We start from the raw sequence: 19,924 nt of genomic DNA, 5'->3' as shown, positions 1-19,924 counted from the left end.
CTCTCCGGGCCATCCCTGAGGTGGTAAGCCCCTGTTCCCTGCACAGAAAGATCTGAGGCCCTGTCTGTGTGCCCTGGAAAAAATAGGAGCCACAGTCGTTATTCAGGGCCCATCCTGCACAACCAGGAATCTGGAAGGCCAAAGGACCAGGAGCCCTGCCCACAGGGAGAAGCTCACCCCTGAGGGCTGCCAAGCACCCCTCTGCACAGACCGCCCCTCACCCCAACCTCAGCTAGGGGTGGGCCTAGGCCCTAGGCTGGGGAAGATCAAGCATTGGCCAAAGGAATCGGGGCACCCTGGGCACAGAGCCCAACCTGGGGGGGGGGGGCTGGAGCTCAGCCTAGTCTCCAGCCTGTGTGACTCTGGGGTGGCTGCCTGGGCTGGGGTTTCAGTCTTGGATCTACCCTGTGTACTGGAGATGGGGAGCCATGTTGACAGTGCACACTGGCATCTTCATATGCCCTGGGGTCTGTATGGAGGAGTGTCTGCACAAATGGCCTGTGTACATGGGAGGGAATCCCCAGGGCTGGGAGTGGGGCAGCATTTATTTGCACTTGTGCACGTAGTAGCCAGTGATGTAGCCCAGGATGAAGATGATCCAGAAGAGGGCCACTCCACCCAGCACCTTCATGGCTATCCCCAGCTTGCCAGAGCACAGCTTCTGGGAGATCCTAGAATAAGAACAGCCAGTGAGCCCACACCAACGATACGGGGAGGTTCCCGAGTGGACACGGGTGGGGAAGCAGCAGGCTAGATCAGGAAAAGATGGGCAGAGGTAGACCTGAGTGCTCTGCTAGAGGTGGGAGTTACCTATCTGCTCAAAGGTAATGCCCAGCGCCGTGGGCACCTGGGCAGGCTGGGCTTGAACAAAGCTGGTCAGATCAGTGGGAGCTGCTGGCCTGTTGGGACTGTACCTCCTATAGCATGAGGCCTCTTCCGAGCTGGACATGGCGGTCATGCTGACTTCATCCCGGCTGCTGCTGTCCCACCTGCTGTAGTGAACACCACTCTCCTGGGACTGCATGCTGTAGGCTTGAGGTGGAGCTACAGCATTCAGAGTGGAGATAAGGCAGGTATCAGACCAGACTCACAGAAGTTGCTGATTGGGGAGGGTCTGACTGGAAGGAGGGGAAGGGATTTACCACGATAACCAGAAACTAGCTCAGGGTCACATCAGAAGAACCTGATAAGGAATTCCAGCCCAGGGAGGCAGGGTGGTGGCCAGCCCTGACCCTCGGGAATGTAAGTAAGCCTCTGCATTTACAACTGGGGCCTCTGAGGGGGCTCTCCTACCTCCTATTTATCAGGGGAGACAGCCAGTGCAGCCTTCAGAGACCAGGAAAGTGTAGCTGCCAACAACCTGATAACCGTCTTCCTCCCCAGCCCTACAGATAAGGCCTGGAGTTGCTCTCCAGAGAGGCTGGCAAGGGGAGGGATGAGCAGTGGCTGGTGTCTGGTACGGCCAGCCCAGCCAGCCAGGGAGGAGGCCCCACAGCAGCTGTCCTCAGCCCCTCCTCCACCTGCTGCTTCTGAGAGGAGTCAGACAGGGCTTCTGTGGGTGCAGGGGCTCCAGAGGGCTGTAGATGGGCAGGAAATAGAGACACACGAGTGCCCAGAACAGAAAGGTTCCTAGCACCAAACCATCCCTGACTCCCCCAGGGCCAGCCAGCCCGGGAAAAGAACAGACACAGTGACATCACTGCCATGCATGGTTGCTCCTACCTACTGCCAACAGGCTTATAGTGGACACTAACATGTCATTTACCCTCTGACCTCTCCTGTTACCTCGTGTTTACCTAAAGGGAACAGGGCACATACTAGAAGTACAGGCTGTGAGATACAGATAAAGTTAGGTACTGGGTACCCAATGTTCCCTTGTGGCACCCAGCTCCAGGACCCGGACCCTGTCTCCCAGCAGCTGGGGCAATGGGGATACAGCCCGTCCTACATAACCCTGTGTACCTGAAGGTACAGCAGGCTACTGGGCTGCAGGAAATGACTCCAGAACCTCAGGATGCTCGGCTGAATGGGAAGAGGAAGGGCACCATCTTAACAGCCACTCGTGTCTTCTGGTGGAGCCTCTGACTGACAGCCTGAGGTGACAGAGTGTTGCTGGAGTGTGGGTGGGCTGTTGTTTCAGAAAGAATCTGCCAGCTGCTTGCACAGGGCTGTCCCTTCCTCCTGCCAGCCACGTTAGGCTGAGACAGGTTAAAGATCCCAATCCCCCTTTACCATGTCACCAGTTGTGGGCAAAGTGCTATCTACAGTGGAATGTGGGGAGAGGGAACTTGCTTTCCCCAAATTAAGAGTGGCCACCTCTTTCCTGCCTGTGTGATGGCTGGAGCTGCTACACCCACATATGCAGTCTAAATATCCGTGCAACACTCGCCTCAATAGGGCTGTCTAAATCTACAGCAAAACCTGCCCACTTGTAGACTTTGGGGTATGAAGAGAGTCTTCCCAGTTTGTTCAAGCCTGAGGTGGTAGGATTCTGTTATTTGCAGACTATCTTTGGCTGGGCAGGCCACAAGATAGCAGTGAGCTCTTTGGGCCAGGCTCGTCTAGGCTTCCTTCACTGTAACCTGTTATAGACGCAGTCGGAAGGGCCTACAAGGTCCTTTCAAACACAGAGTGTCCCCTGGAGGGAATCCAACATGCAGCTGCTCATTAAACCGGTTTACCCACGGAGCACCTCTGAGACCCCAACTTACAAAGGCGCGTCGGAAGCCTCCAGTGCTCAGGAAGGCTGTCAGGGTCTGTTCAATGGATCCCACCTTTCCCCAGCAGGGCAAACCAGGATGTTGAGAGGTAAGGTTGGTGCTTCGAGCCTTAAATAAAGAAAACAGTGGCGGAGAGAGGAGCAGTCAGCTAGAAGAAAGGAAAAAACTGGCCCCAAGGGTGATCCTCCCCCCCAGGAGCTGAGTCGGCAGTTCCAGGCCTGACAGCCTTGTGTGGTTAGGCCTCCCTAACCCTTCCCAGTCTGGAATTCTCCGGCCAGGGAAGCTCTGGCCCCGGAGGACATGGAGTGGTGGGGCGTGCTGCCAGGCCCACCTCCCTGGGCTGTGCGGGAGGGAAGCCACGGTCTCTGCCGAGTGCGACTCACCTGTGCCTCTTGCAAGGGCCGCCCGCAAGCCAGGGAAGCTTCTCCAGCCCCCCTGGGGTGACGGGGGCGGGGCCGAGGCCGGGGAGGGGGCAGGATCTGAAGGGCGGGGCCAAGGGAGAGAGGCCAGCCTGGGAAGCCTGCAGTCACAGTCGCCAAGGAAGTCTAGTCTAGATGAGGAGGGGCGGACCCCCCTCGGACTTTTCCCAGCCTGCTGCAGAACCGTACAAGCCATCCCAGACGCCTGCAGAGGGCGCCAGTTCCTTCCCAGCCTCGCAGAGCCGGACTGGAGCTCAGGCTCAGTTCCGTGCTCCCAGGTAGAGCCTGGTTACACTCCAGATGGAAGACAGAGATGGCCCCTTTGAACTGGTGGCACCCAGTGCAGGGGAGTTGCAGTAGCAGAAGAGCGGGTGCGCAAGATGTGGATGAAGAGCCAGCCGGTGAGTGAGCTCTCTACTGAGCAGAGCACGTGGTACAGACTTCATGACCCACAGGAGCCCAAGGATTGGGAAGATGTTCTCTGCAGCTCTACCGCCTCCTGCCTCCCACCCTTTCTCCATCTTCCAAAGGGGCCCCGGTAGCAAGAGCATGCCCCAGCATAAGTTTGGATCTGAAGAGCATGGAGGCACCCAGCCTCTGACCCAGGGGAGGGTGCAGTGGGAGGGGACATGACCTGGGTGGTTCAGGTGCAGAGAATGAGGTCCTGTAGGTACCAGAGAAGATGAGACGGTGGCCAACTCTAAGGTTTAATTATCTATCACAGAACTATCCACATAGACTGGCTTCGCCAGCAGGGTCCTGATCTCAGCTGGGCATGCTGTATCACTTGGATGCCATCTTCTTGATCTTGCCGGGCAGGGAGACATCTGACTGCTGTAGTGGGGGCACCTTCACGCCCTTTTGCTTCAGCTGACTGTAGAAGTCACTCCTCTCCGAGATGATCCTCTGAACAAGAAACATAGTCAGTGGGTGATTTCTCAGATCTGCACGGAGGTCTCCCATCCCCACTCCCCAGGACTTGCTGCAGCAGGCAAGAGCAAACCCATATCAAAACAAAGACAGAGATCTCTGCCTCTGAAGTGTGTGTCCCTGCCAGGGCTGTGATGCCACGGGAGGCAGGGTGGAAGGTGACAATGTGCTTGTCCCAGGAGTAGGCTTGTGTCTAACCTTCACTATAAACCCACCCCTTTGGTCAATACGGCACTGAAGGAATATGCCTTAGATGCCTACAGACCAGAAAGCTGTCTGGTCTCGTGCAGAAGGGCCATCTGGTCCCTCCCCAGCTTGTCCTCACTCCTAGCAGAAAGAGTTATGGGACCTCAGGCATCTACTCCGTCCTATCCCCAGGGTCCTACTCCTCAGAGGTAGCCGTGACTCAGGCTCGCTCTCCATGAGCTACAGGGAAATGCCATCATGTTGGGCTCACAGGGCAATATAACAGAAGGCCTAGACCTTGGGAACAGATTGGCTGCTAGTGAGATGCGACCCTATGTCACATGTGGTCACAACCAGAGCAGCCTGGTACCTCAATGATCCCAGGGCTCTGGTGGTGCCCAATACCTTCAGGGTAGGCATGCCTATCCCTTAAAAAAAAAAAAAAAGACCTACAGTTTAGAGAAATGCACAGTCCTAGGATTAGCCCCCAAGGGCTGGTGGACAGTGCTGCAGCCCCAGACCTGTCCAAAGCTTCTGCCTTGGGGGTCCATAGGAGTTGGCAAGGCTGAGGCCAAGAGGGAGGAGTCTGTGCCAGGACTCTGGCCCAGCAGCTTCTATAGAGAAGACTCTACCAAGGAAGCTGAGCTGGCCAGACAACTTCCAGAATACAGGCAGCCAGTCCCTCTCCTTGTGCAAGGATGAGGGTTAGGGTAGCTGAGTGCCCCTCCTCCATGAGGCTGTATCTCAGGTTCTACAACTCCATGTTACAGCTATCCCCAGGGATAGCCTGGTCTCAAGGAGTGTCCTGGGGTTACAGTGCATGGAAGGCATTGGCAGGATGAGAGCTGGGTTTCCATGAGTCCAAGCCTCCCCTCTTCCCTCAGCCTCAGGTGGTAAACACAGCTTGACTCCCCTCACCTGCAGGGATTCCAGGATGTAGCTATCAGAGAGTTCCATGGACAAGTTCTTGTTCCCACTGACACTGAAGACCGCCTGGATGATCTTATTTCTTAGCTTCTCATACTGTGAACAAAGGTGAAAGGCACCCCGCTGCTACCGAGAAAGATGCCTGGCCCTGCTACAGTAAGCCTGCAGGCCAGGAAAGTATTTCTTGCTTCTGCGTGCCATGGCTGGAAGTGGGACTTGCCTAAGAGTTAGAATGTTCTGGATCAAATCCCGGTTCCTTGGGTGGCCCCGCACCGAAGCACAAAAGCTTTAGCATACCAACTTGCTTATTTTTATGTTCTTAAACTAAACAAGTGTGTGTGTGTGTGTGTGTGTGTGTGTGTGTGTGTGTGTGCGCGCAGGCCTCTTACATGCTAATGAGGGAAGCTCTCCACCACTGAGATATATTCCCAGCCCTGTACATGGCTGTAAAATATCATCACAGCTGGAGCGATGGCTCCATGACTAAGAGCACATGCTGCTCTTGCAGAGGACTTGAGTTCTGTTCCCAGCACCTAACAGGACTCACTGCTGCCAGTATCTCCAGCTCCAGGAGACCTGATGCCCTCTTCTGGCTCTTTGAAGGCACAGACTCAAAATACTGTAAAAAAATAAATAAATAAAAGTGGTATACACTTCAGTTTCTAGATGCCACTGAAGACCTCAGCCTCTTTTGTTTGTTTGTTTGTTTGTTTGTTTGTTTTGCTTAGTGTTATATGTATGGGAGTTTTGCCTGAGTGCTATGTCTGTACACCAAATGCATGCAATGCTCACAGAGGCCAGAAGAGGGCATCAGATCCCATGGGACTGAAGTTATTTGGTAATTGTAACGTAACTGCCTGTGTGGGTGCTGGGAATTGAACCCATGTACTCTGGAAGAGCAGCCAGTGCTCTTAATGGCTGAGCTAACACTCCAGCCCCATCTCAGCCTCTTTAACAATTTGCCCCATCCTGTCTCTAGAAACTATCAATTGTTTAGACAAATCTCTTTCATCTATTACACACACGCACACATGCACACACGCACACACGCATCCATTAAACCTTGACAATAAAAAAGTAGCCAGTGAGACAGCGCATCAGGTAAAGGTACTTGCTGTTGTGGCTGATGGATGATCTGAGTTCAATATTTGAGACCTACATAGTGGAAGGAGGGAACCAACTCCTAAAAATTAGCCTCTGACCTACACACATCCACGTGCTCAAGTGTGCCTAGACACAAGAGAAAGGAGGAGACAGACAGAGATTAAGGAAACATATGATACAAATTTTAAAATAAAATAAGGACTGGATTCCAAGCCAGGCGTGGTAGCGCACACCTTTGATCCCAGCACTTGGGAGGCAGAGACAGGCGGATTTCTGAGTTCGAGGCCAGCCTGGTCTACAAAGTGAGTTCCAGGACAGCCAGGGCTACACAGAGAAACCCTGTCTTGAAAAACAAACAAAAACAAAAACAAAAAAAACTGGATTCCATTCTGGTAAAGTACTTGCTTAGAGTGCACAACACCCTAGGTCTCACCTTTGACCAAAGAAAATTAGAAACCAAATCTAATAAAAATGGTACAGGGTGTACAGGACTCCTAAAGCCTGCTTTCTGCTCCCCACTCAGCACCTTCCCCCTGGCCCACCAGGACACTCTCCAGGAAGCTGGTAGGTGGTTCTGAGTGCTCTGATCCTGACTGTGGGCATTTGACCCTTCTCCCTTCCCTTCTGGGACGAGGCCCCCATGCTGTGAACCAGCTCCCAGAAGTCACTCTAGGGGTCACCCTGCGCATGTTTTAGGCTTTGGTGCTTGTCAATATCCTTGAGCTTAGGTCTGGTCATCCAGCCAGCATCCAAGGGCAAGGCAATCACATGCCCAGGGGTAAAATCTTCTAACCTGTACCCCAGTATTCCTCAGACGGAGACCATCCCAGCCATGGATACAAGACAGCCCTCTCACACTGTATCTGAACACACACACACACACACCCTGTAATACAGAAACACTCAAGGGGAGCCAGAGAGCGCTTACATTACCTAGAGCTCCGTACATGGCTACTTCCTAGGCTACCTCCTCAGCAGGGCCAAGTGAAAAGGGTCTTCCTTCTAATGTTGCTGTTGATAACAAGGTCTTTTTTTTTTTTTTTTGGAAAGATTTGCCTGTTTTTATTGCATGTCCGTGAGAGTGTTGCCACCCTGTCTGTGTGCCACAAACTAGTGCCGTCTGAGGCCAGAAGAGGGTGTTGGGCCCCCTGGAATTGGAGTGACGAATGCTTGTGCACCACTGTGTGGGTCACCTGAAAGAGCAGACAACCCCTGAGCCATCTCTGCAGCCTCCAGAGACAGGGTCTGATGTAGCCCAGGCTGATCCACAACTCCCTGGGTAGCTGAGGCTAACCTGGAACTCTGGATTGTTTGCCTCCACTGTCCTTCCGGGTTTTCTTGGGTGCCCACCCCACGTCAAGCGTCAGGTAAGGTTCCCAAGGAACCCAGAACACTGCAGGCTCAAATTTTGTTGCAGAGTTGTTGCCTCTGGTCAGGAGGTAGCAGTCGCCTGGGGTATCCAGCCTCAGTTTCCTTCCCCCCAGGAGCCTCACCTATCAGCACCTGACTCAGAATTTTGTCAACCCAACATTACAGTCTCTACCAAGTCCACACACACTGGCAAATGATACAAGACACATCTTCTCTAGGCTAGTGCTGTCCATAGGACCACAATGGAACCAGAAGCAGTTTCCTAACAGGCACCAGCTGGCCAGGAGGGATGACCGGAGCAGGATAGAGGACAGAGATGGATCAGGCTACCCACCCTCATACCCTGGTGGATGAGAGGGAGAGATCTGTCTAAAGCCTGTACCTGCATGCACGCAGCCTTCCGTTTTGCTTCATTCTGGAATGAGATCAGCTCTGAACTGAGCCCGAGTCCCTCATAAACACCTCTCTGTGCTGGGCTTAGGGCACTGCAGCGGCTCAAGATAGCAAGATCTGGGCCCAGTTCACCTGCAAGCAGGTCTGGATTTTCTGACCTCTCCCCTCCAACTCCTCCCTCTAGTGGGGAAAGGAATATTTCCGCCACCCTCAAGGTTCAGGGAACAATCAAGGAGGAAGGGTGGAAGGGATGTGGGAGTCAGAGGATGGGGAAGAGAGCTGGGAAGCATTCCCCTAGACATGAACGGAATTACGTACATGAACACGTGGCAGCCGTGGACACGTGCACAAGATCAAACCAGCCAAACACTCTACCATAGACTATGACAGGCGAGGTGGCTCAGCAGTTAAGAGCCTGTCATACTCCTGCAGAGGGCCTGAGTTCAAGTCTGTCTAGTTACTTTTACTATCGTGGCAATGAGACTGTGACCAAGGCAAGGTATAAAAGAAAGGGCTCATTTGACCGTGGGGTTTACAGAGCTGACGTCCATGGTGGTGAGGCATATATACAGAAGATCTTACATCTTGACCCATTGTGTAGGAGGCAGAGCAGGAGACACTAGGGATGGTATGAGTCTTTTGAAACCTCAAAACCCATCATCTTCCAACAAGGCCACACTCCCTGACCCTTCCCAAACAAGTTCCATCAACTGGGGACCAGGTCTGAAAACATGAACTCATGAGGGCCAATCTTATTCCAACTACCACAGATTACAAGATCTCAGCACCCATGTGGGAAGGGGCACTTTATATCCAGTTCCACAGGCATCTGAAGCATCTAGCCTCTGCAGGCATCTGCACTCACATGTACCGATGCACACACACACACATATACACATACATACATAGACACACACACACAGACACACACACAGACACACACACATATATACATACACAGACACACACACAGACATACACACATATACACACACACACACACAGACATACACAGACATACACAGACACACACAGACACACACACATACACACATACATACATATACACACATACATACACACAGACACACACACAGAGACATACACACACACATAAACACACAGACACACTCACATACATATACATACACACACATATACACATACACACATACATACGCACACATACCCATACATACACACACACAGAGACACATACAGATAAACACACAGACATACTCACATACATATACATACACACATACACACACACATACGCACACATACCCATACACACACATACATACACACACACACACACACACACACACACACACACACACAGAGGATTTCCTTTTTAATTCCAGCGTGGAGCAGAATGGGCTCTGGAGCTCCCCCTGACTCCAGCCCAGGAGCTAGGCAGTTAGCAACAGGTTGTTCATGCCCTGGTGTGTGAATCCGCAGCCATTCACATATGGCAGTACCAAATTAACTGAGTAGGTTATAAAAATCAATTTAGAAAAGAGAAAAGCAGGATGGAAGGATATACTTAGGGGCAGGAGGGAGGTGGCAGGATGGGGGCCAGACATGGACACAATTACGCTTCCAACCGCCTCTTTCTCTAGCTGACCTCAAGGCCCGCTTTCTCCATAAACAGCACTGGCCCTTGCCCTCTGTGTTTCCATAATGTTCCCTGAGCCTTCACTCCCTCCCCCCAGCACTTGCCAAACAACTCTACACTGCAGCTGTGATCGGAAGCATGATGAGCCAGAGCCCTTGTCTGCTGGGCACATGGTCTGTGAGGGTGGGTATTACCCTGGCCTGGGTGGCCTCCAGGACCACATGAGTTTGTTGCTCTGTCTGTTGGATGATCTCATTACGTGTCTGTAGGTCATCATGCAAATCCTTCCACCGCCTCAGGTGGTCCTTGTTGGTGTTAACCTGATCTTCCAGCTCTTTGGTTTGGGTGTTCAGCTCTTTAATAGTCTGCTCACTGCTGACGAGATCCATCTTCAAGTCTGCAACTTGCTGGAGAGAACCGGGAGAGGCAGAGCATTAGTGGTCCTTACCACTTCTTCCCAAAAGGTGGAGGCAATGAACCTCGGGTTCCTGCAACCCAGCCCATCTGCTGCCAGACCCCCACAGTGGGTCTGTTGAGTGAGGCGCAGCCTGGATGAAGCGACCCAACTCAACTGTGCAGATGTTCCAGCCTTATCTTGTCCATGATGGTAGACCAGCCCACAAGAAAGGTAGCCCTCCCCAGCCTTCAGCGACGCCCAAAAGCCCTCACCTGTCGGAGGACCAGGTTTTCCTTCTCAATGAGTCCCATTATCTCCTGATGCTTCTTTTCCTCCCGGAGGTTGGAGAACTGCAGGGCAGACAGTGGAGTCAGCCTGGATCCCAGGCCCAGGGCAGATAAAGCACAGACACCCGATCTGCCTCCCTGGCCCTCCCAGGAATGAACACTGTAGGGTTCTGCCAGAGAAATGTGGAAGAGGAGAGAGGGCCCACGGACACAGGAAGCAGAACATTGGATGGCGCCCTACGTCACAGAGCTAAGAAAGCCAGACTGTTCACAGGGAAGCCAAAGACAGTACTGGTCACACTCAGTGTCCTGTAAATGTCAGAGAGGAACGGCAGTCAGCGGCCTGCTGTTACAGGAAGTTAAGAGCCTTGTGTGCTGAGTTGTGGACACTCTCAGCCTCCTGCCTGCAGGCCCAGAACCCAAGCAAGATCCTTTACTCATAACGAAGACACTCTTGCAGGTCCCTAGCTTTCAAGGAACCTTCACTACCACAAAGACTAGATGAGATTGTACGGGAGTTCAAGCAACCACTCTGCCAGGACCACAACATAGTCACCTGCACAGTCCCAGGTAGCAGGCAGCCTGGGGCAGCAAGTTTAACAGAAATAGAGACCATGTTGGTCTGTGGGTGTGGCTGTAGGGAGACTGTCTTGATGATTAATTTATTTGGGAAGGGCCACGCCTGAAAGTAGATGGCTCCCTTCCCTGGCTGGGGCTCTGGACTGTGCAGGAACAAACACTGTTCTCTGAGCACTAAGCATGCTAGCATTCATCCTCTCTGCTCTCGACTGTGGGTTTTAGCTGCTTCTGGCTCCAGCCTTGACTTCGCTGCCACGAGGGACTGTGAACTGGATTCGCTCATCTGTTGAGGGAAAATGAACCGTTGGTCCCCAAGCTGCTTTCTGTCAGGAGGTTGTGTCAGAGCAACAGAGAAGAGACTAGAACAAAGACGTGCACAGCAAATGCAAACAAAGACTCTAGGACACAGGCCACAAGTCCTGAAGGCCACGGAGTGCCTCTACGGTGTGTGACGACACAGCAGGCTAACAAGGGACAAGTCAACGGGAGAGAAAGGGCTCCGTTCTATCTAAGGAGCCATGCTCCAGTGAGATGGATAACACAAAGTGGACTTCTTCTTTCTTTTCTTCTTTTAAAATTATTTTTGTCTTTTTTTGGGGGGCTGGGGGCGAGGTCACAAGGCAAGCAGATGTGGAAAAACTGGGAAGGGATTGGAATTGGGATGCATGAGATGAAACTCCCAATGTTAGGGGAAAAATAGGGGCTGGAGAGATGGCTCATTGGTTAAGGGCTCTGGCTGCTCTTCCAGACGACTGGGGTTCAATCCCCAGCACCCACATGGCAATTTACAACTATCCGTATTCCAATTCCAGGGGAGCTGACACCTTGGCACAGACACACATACAGGCAAAACACGAGTCAATACTGCAACAACAACAATAATAATAGCAACAATAGCAGCGATAAAGGAACAACTCTGCAGTTCCAGGACATCCTGGACAGAGGCAGAAGCTCACAGCTTCCCAACAAACAGCCTTCAAGACACAGGATTTTTGACCTTGGGCTTCTCACCAGCAGGTCTGTAAGCTACAAGAGCAATTCCCTCACCTTCGGAGCAAGGTGGGATAAGGGTCTCCCAACTGGGCTCCACCTGACGCTTATCAGTGTGCAGAATCAAGGCATTTTCAGGTAGCGAGTATTCCCGAAGCTTTAAAGACATACTTCCTTTCAAAAGAGAAGAAAACCGAACTTCCTCTAAATATTCTATGCAGAAACATCAGGCTATCATCGAGAAAGAGAAGGCCCTGCGTACAGAAGCTCAGTATCAGGACACGGGCCTCACAGATACACGAGTGTTTGTTTAGTGAAACTCATGAACAGCTGCAAGGATGTGCACACACAAGGCCCTCGCCCACGTTGGGATAAGATGATGCGAGGAAGGCAAAGGGTGAGGAGAGGGACTCCTGCCCGTGCAAGGCAGGTGAGGAACCAGGGAAAGAGGCAGACATTCACTGATGACTCAGTGACGATGATGACTCTTTGAGGAGCCTTATCTGATGCCTCAGTGGAGTTTCCTGAAGAATTGGCTAGAAAACTTAGAAGCCGTTGTTGTGGGAGGGGGTATATGAGAGGGAGGCATTTGTGGAGTAGCTTGGTGGGTAGGAAACACCTATCAATTCATCACATGTTTTACTTTGGGTATTGATAACAGAAGCGTGAGTGAGCCCCATAGCTAAGCATCCTCTAAAAGTGGCTAGTTAGCCCCGACACTCAGGGACCAGCAAATGTTTAGTAAGTGACCGGGGTTACCATGGCACAGGACAAAGGGACACATATTCTAGACCAAAGAACATCGGGGCCGTGGTTGTCCATAAACGCAGGTAGGAATCTTGGCTCTGCTGTCACCAGCTGGTGCCCTGAGCGTGGAATCTTTGTTCCTAAGGAAAGCCATGCTCCCCGAACTGCTGGGCCTACTGGGTTCTGCTGGCTGTGCTCCCTGAGACAGGCCAGTACGGCTGCTGAGCGCATGCGCACACCACCTTGTCTGTCATGTCTTGTAGCTGCTGCTTCCGTTCCCGGAGCTCCTTCTCCAGCAGCTCGTTCTCCGTGGTGACCTTCCGCAGCTGAGACTCTTGGAAGTCAGTTTGCCGCTGCAAAGATGTGATGGTCCCTAAGAGTAGAGGAGCAGACGGGCAGGGCCAGAGAGGGAGGACCTGGCTCTGAGTGGCTTGTCTGAATGACTGGTCGCCCTTCTTGATGCAGCTCCTGGTGGAGAGGAAGCTGCATCCCCTGCTTCTCTTGAGAAGTTGGCAGGCCTGAGCACCCACACCCCACCACATCAGGCCCCTTGTCCCCTACCTGTAGCCAGAGAATATCTGGACCTAGTGAATTCCAGCTCACTCTGGAAGTCCATCAACATCCGTTCGTACTCCTCCAGCTGAGCCATCAGCTCCTCCTCAAAAGACTCCGTCATGGAGTAGGACCTCTTGGGGTGACATTCCTCCTCCTCCCGCAGCTCCCATGATGCCTCTTCCTCATCCACCGATCTCTCTCCCTCCTCAGTTCCTTTTGCTTCGTCACCCTCCTCCTCCTCTTCCTCCTCCTCCTCGGGGCCCACCTCCAGCCGAGTCTCGGTCTTGCTCTGGCTGGCCCTGCTCAGCTTGGCACCTGCAGCCTCCTCGGGTGGCCCCTCAGAGCTCTTTTCCTCTACGGCGCTTCCTGGTTCCATGTGCAGCTCCTTGCTACTCTCCGCCATGCTATATTCCTCCTGCATCTGGGGGTGGGGGTTGGGGCAGAGAGAAAAGGGTGGTGGACACAGATGCCCCCACGTACGGGGGATAGGGGTGGGGGAGGTACCTACTCTAGGAAGCAACCCAGTTCGTTTATCTCCTCCTATCAGGACACAACCGACCAGTGCTCTTGGTGGGGAGGGGCATTGAGCTCATCCACTGCCCTCATCTGCACTTGGGGTGGGGAGTGGGGCACCACAGACCGGGCTGGGGCCACCTAGCACCCGTCCTCCCCTAGCAGGATCGGAGAGTGAAAGCCTGGAGCTCCGGCTGGCTCCACACCTGCATCCAGTGTTGTAGCTCATCCTCTTCTTTGTATATGGTCTTCAGCACACTCATCCTCCCCAGCTTCAGGGGCGTCTCAAAGGACCGGTCCTATCAGATGCAGCTGTGAACCTCAGACTCTCCAGGTGAGGTCCCCCCTCCTCCCATCCTCTCATAGAAGAGCATCTGTCTAACTACAGAGGGGCCACCTGAGGAGGCTGTACCTGCTGAACTCGGCCCAGCCAGAGCAAGACTGGGACTCTGCTGGAGGTGGGCCCTGAGAAGGAGGAGGAGGAGGAGGAGGAGGAGGGAAAAAAAAAGGAACTGAGGAGGAAGAGATATTGGTAGATGAGGAAGAGGAATCATGGTTGCTGAGGAAGGAGGGAGGATGAAGAAGTGGCACTCTCCAGAAAAGCAAGGCAAAGGTCTGTGGAGGAGCAGCCCTGGGGGCACAGCAGGGCTCTGGGTCCCACCAGATCAGTTTTCAGCATGCACTTGACACCATGATCATTTGTGGCTCCCCTGGCTGGCCTGTCCTCTCATGCCTGCATTAGAGCCCTTGCTGGGGTGGGGAAGCAGTCCTGTTTGTTCTGCCTCAGGTATCTGCGTGGGCAGTTTCTCCCGAGGTTCCCAGGCACTATCCAGGAGCTCCAGTCTCCTCCCTGCCCCCACTTCATGCCTGCTTCCACCTAAGTGCAGTCATCAGGTATGAGCGATATCAAGTCTCAGACCAATCAAGAGTCCATTCCTGACCACATGGACCTGCCTCGCCCAGCCCTCAGCCGAGACCTGAACGGACAGAGGCAGCAGAGCCCTCTGCTCTTGGGGACACCTCAGTGCTTCTCCAGGCCATGTGCCAGAAGGCTCACCATCCTGATGGAAGCTGAAGAGGTTTCTGTGCCTTTGCCTCTGAGCAGGTTCTTCAGCTGCTTCTTCAGGGCCTCCTTCTCCTTCTGGAGCGTCAGGATCTCCTGATCTTTCTTCTGCATCTGGCTCTCCATCTCGGAGAAACGCTGGAGCTCTTCTCCCATCAGGAGCAGAGAGTGATCCTGAACGGAAAGGGATCAACTCGGGATGTCCAAGACCAAGTTCTCAGCACAGGGATTTATCTGTCCCTAGAGGGACAGAAGGGAGGAAGAGAGGGAGGGAGGGAGGGAGGGAGGGAGGGAGGGAGGGAGGGAGGGAGGGAGGGAGGGAGGAAAGAAGGAAGGAAGGAAAGAAGGAAGGAAGGAAAGAAGGAAGGAAGGAAGGAAGGAAGGAAGGAAGGAAGGAAGGGGAAGGGAAGGGAAGGAAGGAAGGAAGGAAGGAAGGAAGGAAGGAAGGAAGGAAGGAAGGAAGGAAGGAAGGAGGAAGGGGAAGAAGGACAGATAGGAACTGAGGAGATGCTCAGCCAGCAAAATACTTGAGTTTGGTTTCTGGAACCCACCTACAGTAGGGGTTGGGGTTGGGGTTGGGGAGATGTCTTGGTGGTTAAGAACACTGAGCGTTTTCCCAGAGGACTAGGGTTTTATTCCCAGCCCCACCCCACACACAATGGCTCATCACCATCTGTAAAATCAGTTCCAGGGCATCTGGCACTGTACACAGAAAGCAGACACACATGCAAGCAAAACACTTGTATGCACGAAAATAATTCATTAAAAAGAATAAAAGTGAAAACCTGTCTCATTTTATTAAAGCCAATAATTTAAAGTTAACTCAACATTAAAGAAAAAGCCAGGGTGTGGGGCAGGGAGCACACTTATATCCTAGCACCTGGATGACAGACATGGGCAGATCTTTAGGGCCAGCCTAGTGTACTCAGTGAGAGACCCTGTCTCGAAAACTAAGGCAGACAGCACCCTCAGAGCAACACCCAAGTCCTTTACACACACACATACACACACACACCTGCACATGTGCACGAACACACGAATCTGTGATACAGATACAGTAAGCAATACATTTGAGAAAATCGACACAACCTGGAGTTAAGAGAAGGCCTACCACAGAGAAAGCAGCTGACCAGAGAGAGACATGACTGGACTCGGGGATGCCAGGAGTGAGGAAGCTGCCCCTGCAGGAGCCACAGAAGAAGACAAGGGGGAACACCCATCTTGTAAAGAAATGGAGCCTGTGCTTTATTAAAATTTGTCTGTGGAGATGTCGTGGAATCTCAACTCACTCGAGAGGCTGAGACAGGAGGATGGAGAATTCAAGGTCTGCCTGTGCTATAAAGTAAGTTCAAAGCCAGCCTGAGCATGTGGGCCTCAAAACAAGAGAGTGATAGAAGACATTGGGGTTGTAAGCACACGCACAAGACTCAGAGTTTGAGCTCCGGAATGCAAAATGATAGGACAGATGGATTAGTAATAACCTAGAATCTTCCAAAGCCTAGATTAAGTGCTTCTAGTTCTGTGCATCTGTTTATTTTAAAAACAAGGCTAGAGAGGCCCAGAAGTCAAACTTCAACCACTGGAGTCTCAGACAAGTGAACTATGGGCTCATCCCTCAGGAGAGATTCCACCAGCCTGTGCTGGCTTGTGCACAAACCCCTGGGCTTCTGTCACTCACATTGTTAGGACTCATGTTCACAGAGACTTCTGGGCTGAAGGTGTACAGAATGGTTGATGGCTACACATGTTTAAAAGTCCCGTGCCAGGTTAAAGTACCCTGGGACAAGGAAGGAGAAACAGTGCATGTCCCTGAGCACGCACAGTGGGGGCGGGGAGAGGGTGGCTGACGATCTCTGGATTCCTAGAAGGAGATGTAGTGTGTCTGGGAGTCGTTTTAAACCACAGCTATCTAGACACCCATGGGTGAGCAGGACAAGGGGACAGCCAGGGACCCTACCTTCTCATGGATGACTGAGATATACCAGGGCATTCTGGTTCTCTGGGACTTCTTGACCACAGTGGGGCTGCCGGTGGGACTCAGGTCTGAGGGCTCACTCCTCTTCCGTGGGTAGTTGAGCTCACAAGCACTCTTGCTGAATGGAAAGAGCCTCCCTGTGGAGGAAGAAGAGGCCAGAGAGGGTTGGATTCTTCCCTGTGGAATCTTCCACGGTAGTATCCACCCCTCCCAACCCTCCATCAGAAGCCAGGATCTGTCCAATGAGCTATCTGTCCCCCACTGTCAAATTAAAATTCCACCCCCACCTGACATATACTCAGATCCCATCCCCACCTAGCATATACTCAGATCCCACCCCCACCTAGCATATACTCAGATCCCACGGCTACCTACCTACCCCCACCTAGCACATACCCAAGAGTCTGGCAATCAGGAAAGGAAACCATCCGCTCCTGCCCTTGCTTACACCATGACCCAGCCCTCTTGAACCCCACAGTTCTGCTTTAGACTTTGGGATTCTTCACCTTCTTAAGCTTGGAAAGAGTGGCTCACTGCAGGTCATTGCCTGAAATTACCATGTTCATCTCACCTTCTGGCTAATGAAAGCCTATTTCTCTATTCAAGGAGGCAGTGCCTTGGGGCCTGGAAGCTAGTGGTACATGGGAGGTAGAGAATGCAGCCTTCACTGCAGTTCAGCCAAAGACAAGGAGCAGTGCTAGTGTCTCCCCTAGAAAGAGTGGAGTCCTGCAGGCCTGGATCTAGGTGGCCTGTGTCTCAGAGCATTTGAGGGATAGGCAGTCTTGGGAAGAGTTCTATAAGGGCACAGCAGATGTACCTGGGAGTGGCTTTATTGCCCAGAGCCCCAGAAGATACAGGCAGAGACCTCTAGGATCCTCTTACCATCCACACTGTTGGCAGAGCCCAGCCTGTCTAGGGGATGGTCTTCAGTCGACTTCCAAACTCCAGAGCAGGTCCTTGGGAGATCAACCATAGTGGCAGAACCTGGAATGGGCAAGGCACCAAGAAGTGACAAGAAATTCTCCCTGCCCTAGGATCTCTAGGGCCCAGGCTGATCATGTGATGATCTTTAAACAAGTCAGTCCTCCTATGGAGGTGTGAGCCTGAATCATGGACTCCATCAAAACACGGGCTCTGTCTTCTTACCCATCTGGTCACAATGTTCCCTCTGAGCAGACCAAACGTGGTGCCCAGTGACAGGATGTAGATATACACCCTGCAGCCTGGACTTACCCCCCAACAATCACACAATTCCCATTGCTGGGGACCAGTGCCTGGCTACTACTGAGCTTCACGGGCAAGTCTTCAAGCTGCTATTGGGACACGGAGCAAAAGCAGGCCAGGAAGCCAAGAGGTTAGGGTGTGGCCTTGACTCTGACTGAGCTCCTAACAACAAAACAGGTATAATCATGAATGGGATAAAACTGACCTCTCCTTCAGGTTGGTTATCCCCCAGTCTCAGCACAGGCCTCCCAAAGTCTGTGCTCCCACGGTTCTGAGATCTCACAACCGTGACCTCCTACAGCTCCTTACAGGCTGAAGAGTTTCAGGAGGCAGCAAGTTTCTCCAGCCATGCTTGGTGGTACAGGGCAGGGGAGGTCTTACCCACGTGAGACACGGATGTTGTCCTGGTACTGAACTGGGGACACCCAGGCCGCATGAGGAAGGCTTTTCTCATATCTTCCATTTCAGACAAAAAGCTGTTGTGTTTGGTGAGTTTCTTGATCTTGTCCTGGCAGGAAAAGAAATAATAGCAAATGCTTGGGTGTGCCTTCAGTATGGCTGCAGGGCCCCTGTCTGTGCTGTAGCTTGTGGCAATGGTCTGCTCCTTTCCTGGCCAGCTGGGAAGCACACACATATTAGAGACAACCCTTAGATGGGTCCTCAGCACCCAACTGGGAAGTCACGGAGTCCGCCGACTTCACCATCCCTGGCTCCCCCGGTGAACGGTGGGCTCAGGTGACTCTTGCCTCTTCTCACCCTTTTCTCTCTGACCTTCAGGACAGATTCAGTCTCCTTGCTTGGGTTGACTTCCTCCTTTAGGCTTGGCTGTCCATACTAAGGTCTGCAGAGGAGGAAGCCAGCTACTCCATACAGCTAACCTCCCCGAAGGGTCCTTCAGGGCACTGGGCAAGGACAGCCAGGGCTCTGCCCTACCAGAGGCTGCAGTCTTCAGTCCCCCTTCACCAAGCTCTGCTGGCTGACAGCTCCCATGACCCTTTAGCAAGGAGAAGAGTGGCCATAGCCAGGTTAGAAGCACTCCACCCAACCCCGTACCTCTTTGCCATAGAAGCATCCGGCGGCCGCCTGGCTTGACTTTTTGAAGCTTTGCTGGGTACTTTGTGGTTTCTTCTCTGAGTCCTGTGTGTCCCAGCCCCGGCTGGCTATGCTCTGAAGCACCATCAGGCCCTTGCTGATCTTGGGGGATGTGGAGCAGCATTCCTGAGGCAAGTTCTCCTGCTTCATAGAGGAGTCAGAACCAAAGTCGCCGAATAACCTGTGCGCGGCTCCGCTTACGGAAGGGAAGACAGTCTTAGCTTGACTCTTCAGAGCAGTCCAAGCAAGAAAAGACAGGCTTCCAAGGCTCCAGGGAGCAGTGTGTGGCATCACAGATGTCTCCATAGAAACAGGGCAGCGTCATAGTCTCCATTTGCTGCAATTTAGGGAAAGGATCTGGAAGTAGACGCAAACACTATTCCCACCAAATCTCAGAGAGTCACAAGAGTAAGAGAGGCGGTCTGACCCCAGGGCCGGCAGTGCCCCTCTTGCAGTTGTCAAGGGTGCAGGAGTAGTCATTTTCTTTTCTTTTATTGGTGTTTGTCCACTGGACACATGGACAGGAGGTCTCACTCCAGGGTATCAAATGCTTCGACTGGACGGTGAGGAAAGATGATCTGCACTTCACAGTGAGAGCTCTGGAGACGCTGAGGAGGGAAGTCTACGCTGCTTGTTTTATTCTGCAAAGACGAGAGTCAGCCTAGACTGACATGATCCTTCTCAAGTCCTGGAGGGGGTTCAGTTGTACGGGTCGTCCATTTCCTTTCAAGGTATGATTATTTGTTTGTTCCTATTAAAGACTTCTTTTCTCTGTGCTGAGTGAGGTTTGGTCTTTTGCTATGTATTGTAATGCTAAATACTAGCTCCCCC

General features: G+C 52.5%; 2 protein-coding genes across 5 annotated transcripts; both read right to left on the bottom strand.

The window, feature by feature from the left end:
* Positions 1-503: 503 nt before the first annotated feature.
* Smim1 (small integral membrane protein 1 (Vel blood group)) lies at positions 504-2,828 on the bottom strand. Of its 3 annotated transcripts, none has more exons than XM_021160159.3 (3): positions 2,712-2,828; positions 915-1,044; positions 504-671 (listed from the first exon to the last, which is right to left on the bottom strand). In XM_021160159.3, the coding sequence occupies exons 2-3, from the start codon at positions 1,022-1,024 to the stop codon at positions 545-547; spliced, it is 237 nt and encodes a 78-aa protein (XP_021015818.1). In that variant the 5' UTR covers positions 1,025-1,044; positions 2,712-2,828; the 3' UTR covers positions 504-544. The 3 variants fall into 3 exon arrangements, with proteins under 3 accessions (XP_021015818.1, XP_085694666.1, XP_085694665.1); XM_085838540.1 differs by lacking the exon at positions 2,712-2,828 and adding an exon at positions 1,963-2,068; XM_085838539.1 differs by lacking the exon at positions 2,712-2,828 and adding an exon at positions 1,294-1,561.
* Positions 2,829-3,922: 1,094 nt separating this feature from the next.
* Positions 3,923-19,324, bottom strand: Ccdc27 (coiled-coil domain containing 27). 2 transcript variants are annotated; one of them, XM_021160590.3, is made up of 12 exons: positions 19,055-19,324; positions 18,383-18,509; positions 17,660-17,761; positions 16,760-16,914; positions 14,797-14,976; positions 13,946-14,038; positions 13,233-13,647; positions 12,914-13,044; positions 10,341-10,418; positions 9,866-10,078; positions 5,174-5,278; positions 3,923-4,045 (listed from the first exon to the last, which is right to left on the bottom strand). In XM_021160590.3, the coding sequence occupies exons 1-12, from the start codon at positions 19,241-19,243 to the stop codon at positions 3,923-3,925; spliced, it is 1,911 nt and encodes a 636-aa protein (XP_021016249.1). In that variant the 5' UTR covers positions 19,244-19,324. The 2 variants fall into 2 exon arrangements, with proteins under 2 accessions (XP_021016249.1, XP_085694663.1); XM_085838537.1 differs by lacking the exon at positions 3,923-4,045 and having other exon boundaries at positions 4,899-5,278.
* Positions 19,325-19,924: the final 600 nt, after the last annotated feature.

This window comes from Mus caroli, unplaced genomic scaffold (genome assembly GCF_978045245.1).
Source record: "Mus caroli unplaced genomic scaffold, Mus_caroli_1 scaffold_6, whole genome shotgun sequence".
NCBI lineage: Eukaryota > Metazoa > Chordata > Mammalia > Rodentia > Muridae > Mus > Mus caroli.
The sequence above is the reverse complement of the archived record's forward strand: the minus strand, read 5'-3'. Positions and strand labels throughout refer to the sequence as shown.

Coding starts and splice junctions, on each gene's coding strand:
- Smim1 (XM_021160159.3), bottom strand. CDS start 1,024: ATGCAGTCCCAGGAGAGTGGTGTTCACTACAGCAGGTGGGACAGCAGC. Junction 672..914: donor GAGGCCTCATGCTATAGGAG/GTACAGTCCCAA, acceptor TTCTTATTCTAG/GATCTCCCAGAAGCTGTGCT.
- Ccdc27 (XM_085838537.1), bottom strand. CDS start 19,243: ATGAAGCAGGAGAACTTGCCTCAGGAATGCTGCTCCACATCCCCCAAG. Junction 14,039..14,796: donor CTTCAGCTTCCATCAGGATG/GTGAGCCTTCTG, acceptor TGCATCTGATAG/GACCGGTCCTTTGAGACGCC. Junction 13,045..13,232: donor CAGATATTCTCTGGCTACAG/GTAGGGGACAAG, acceptor CTCTACTCTTAG/GGACCATCACATCTTTGCAG.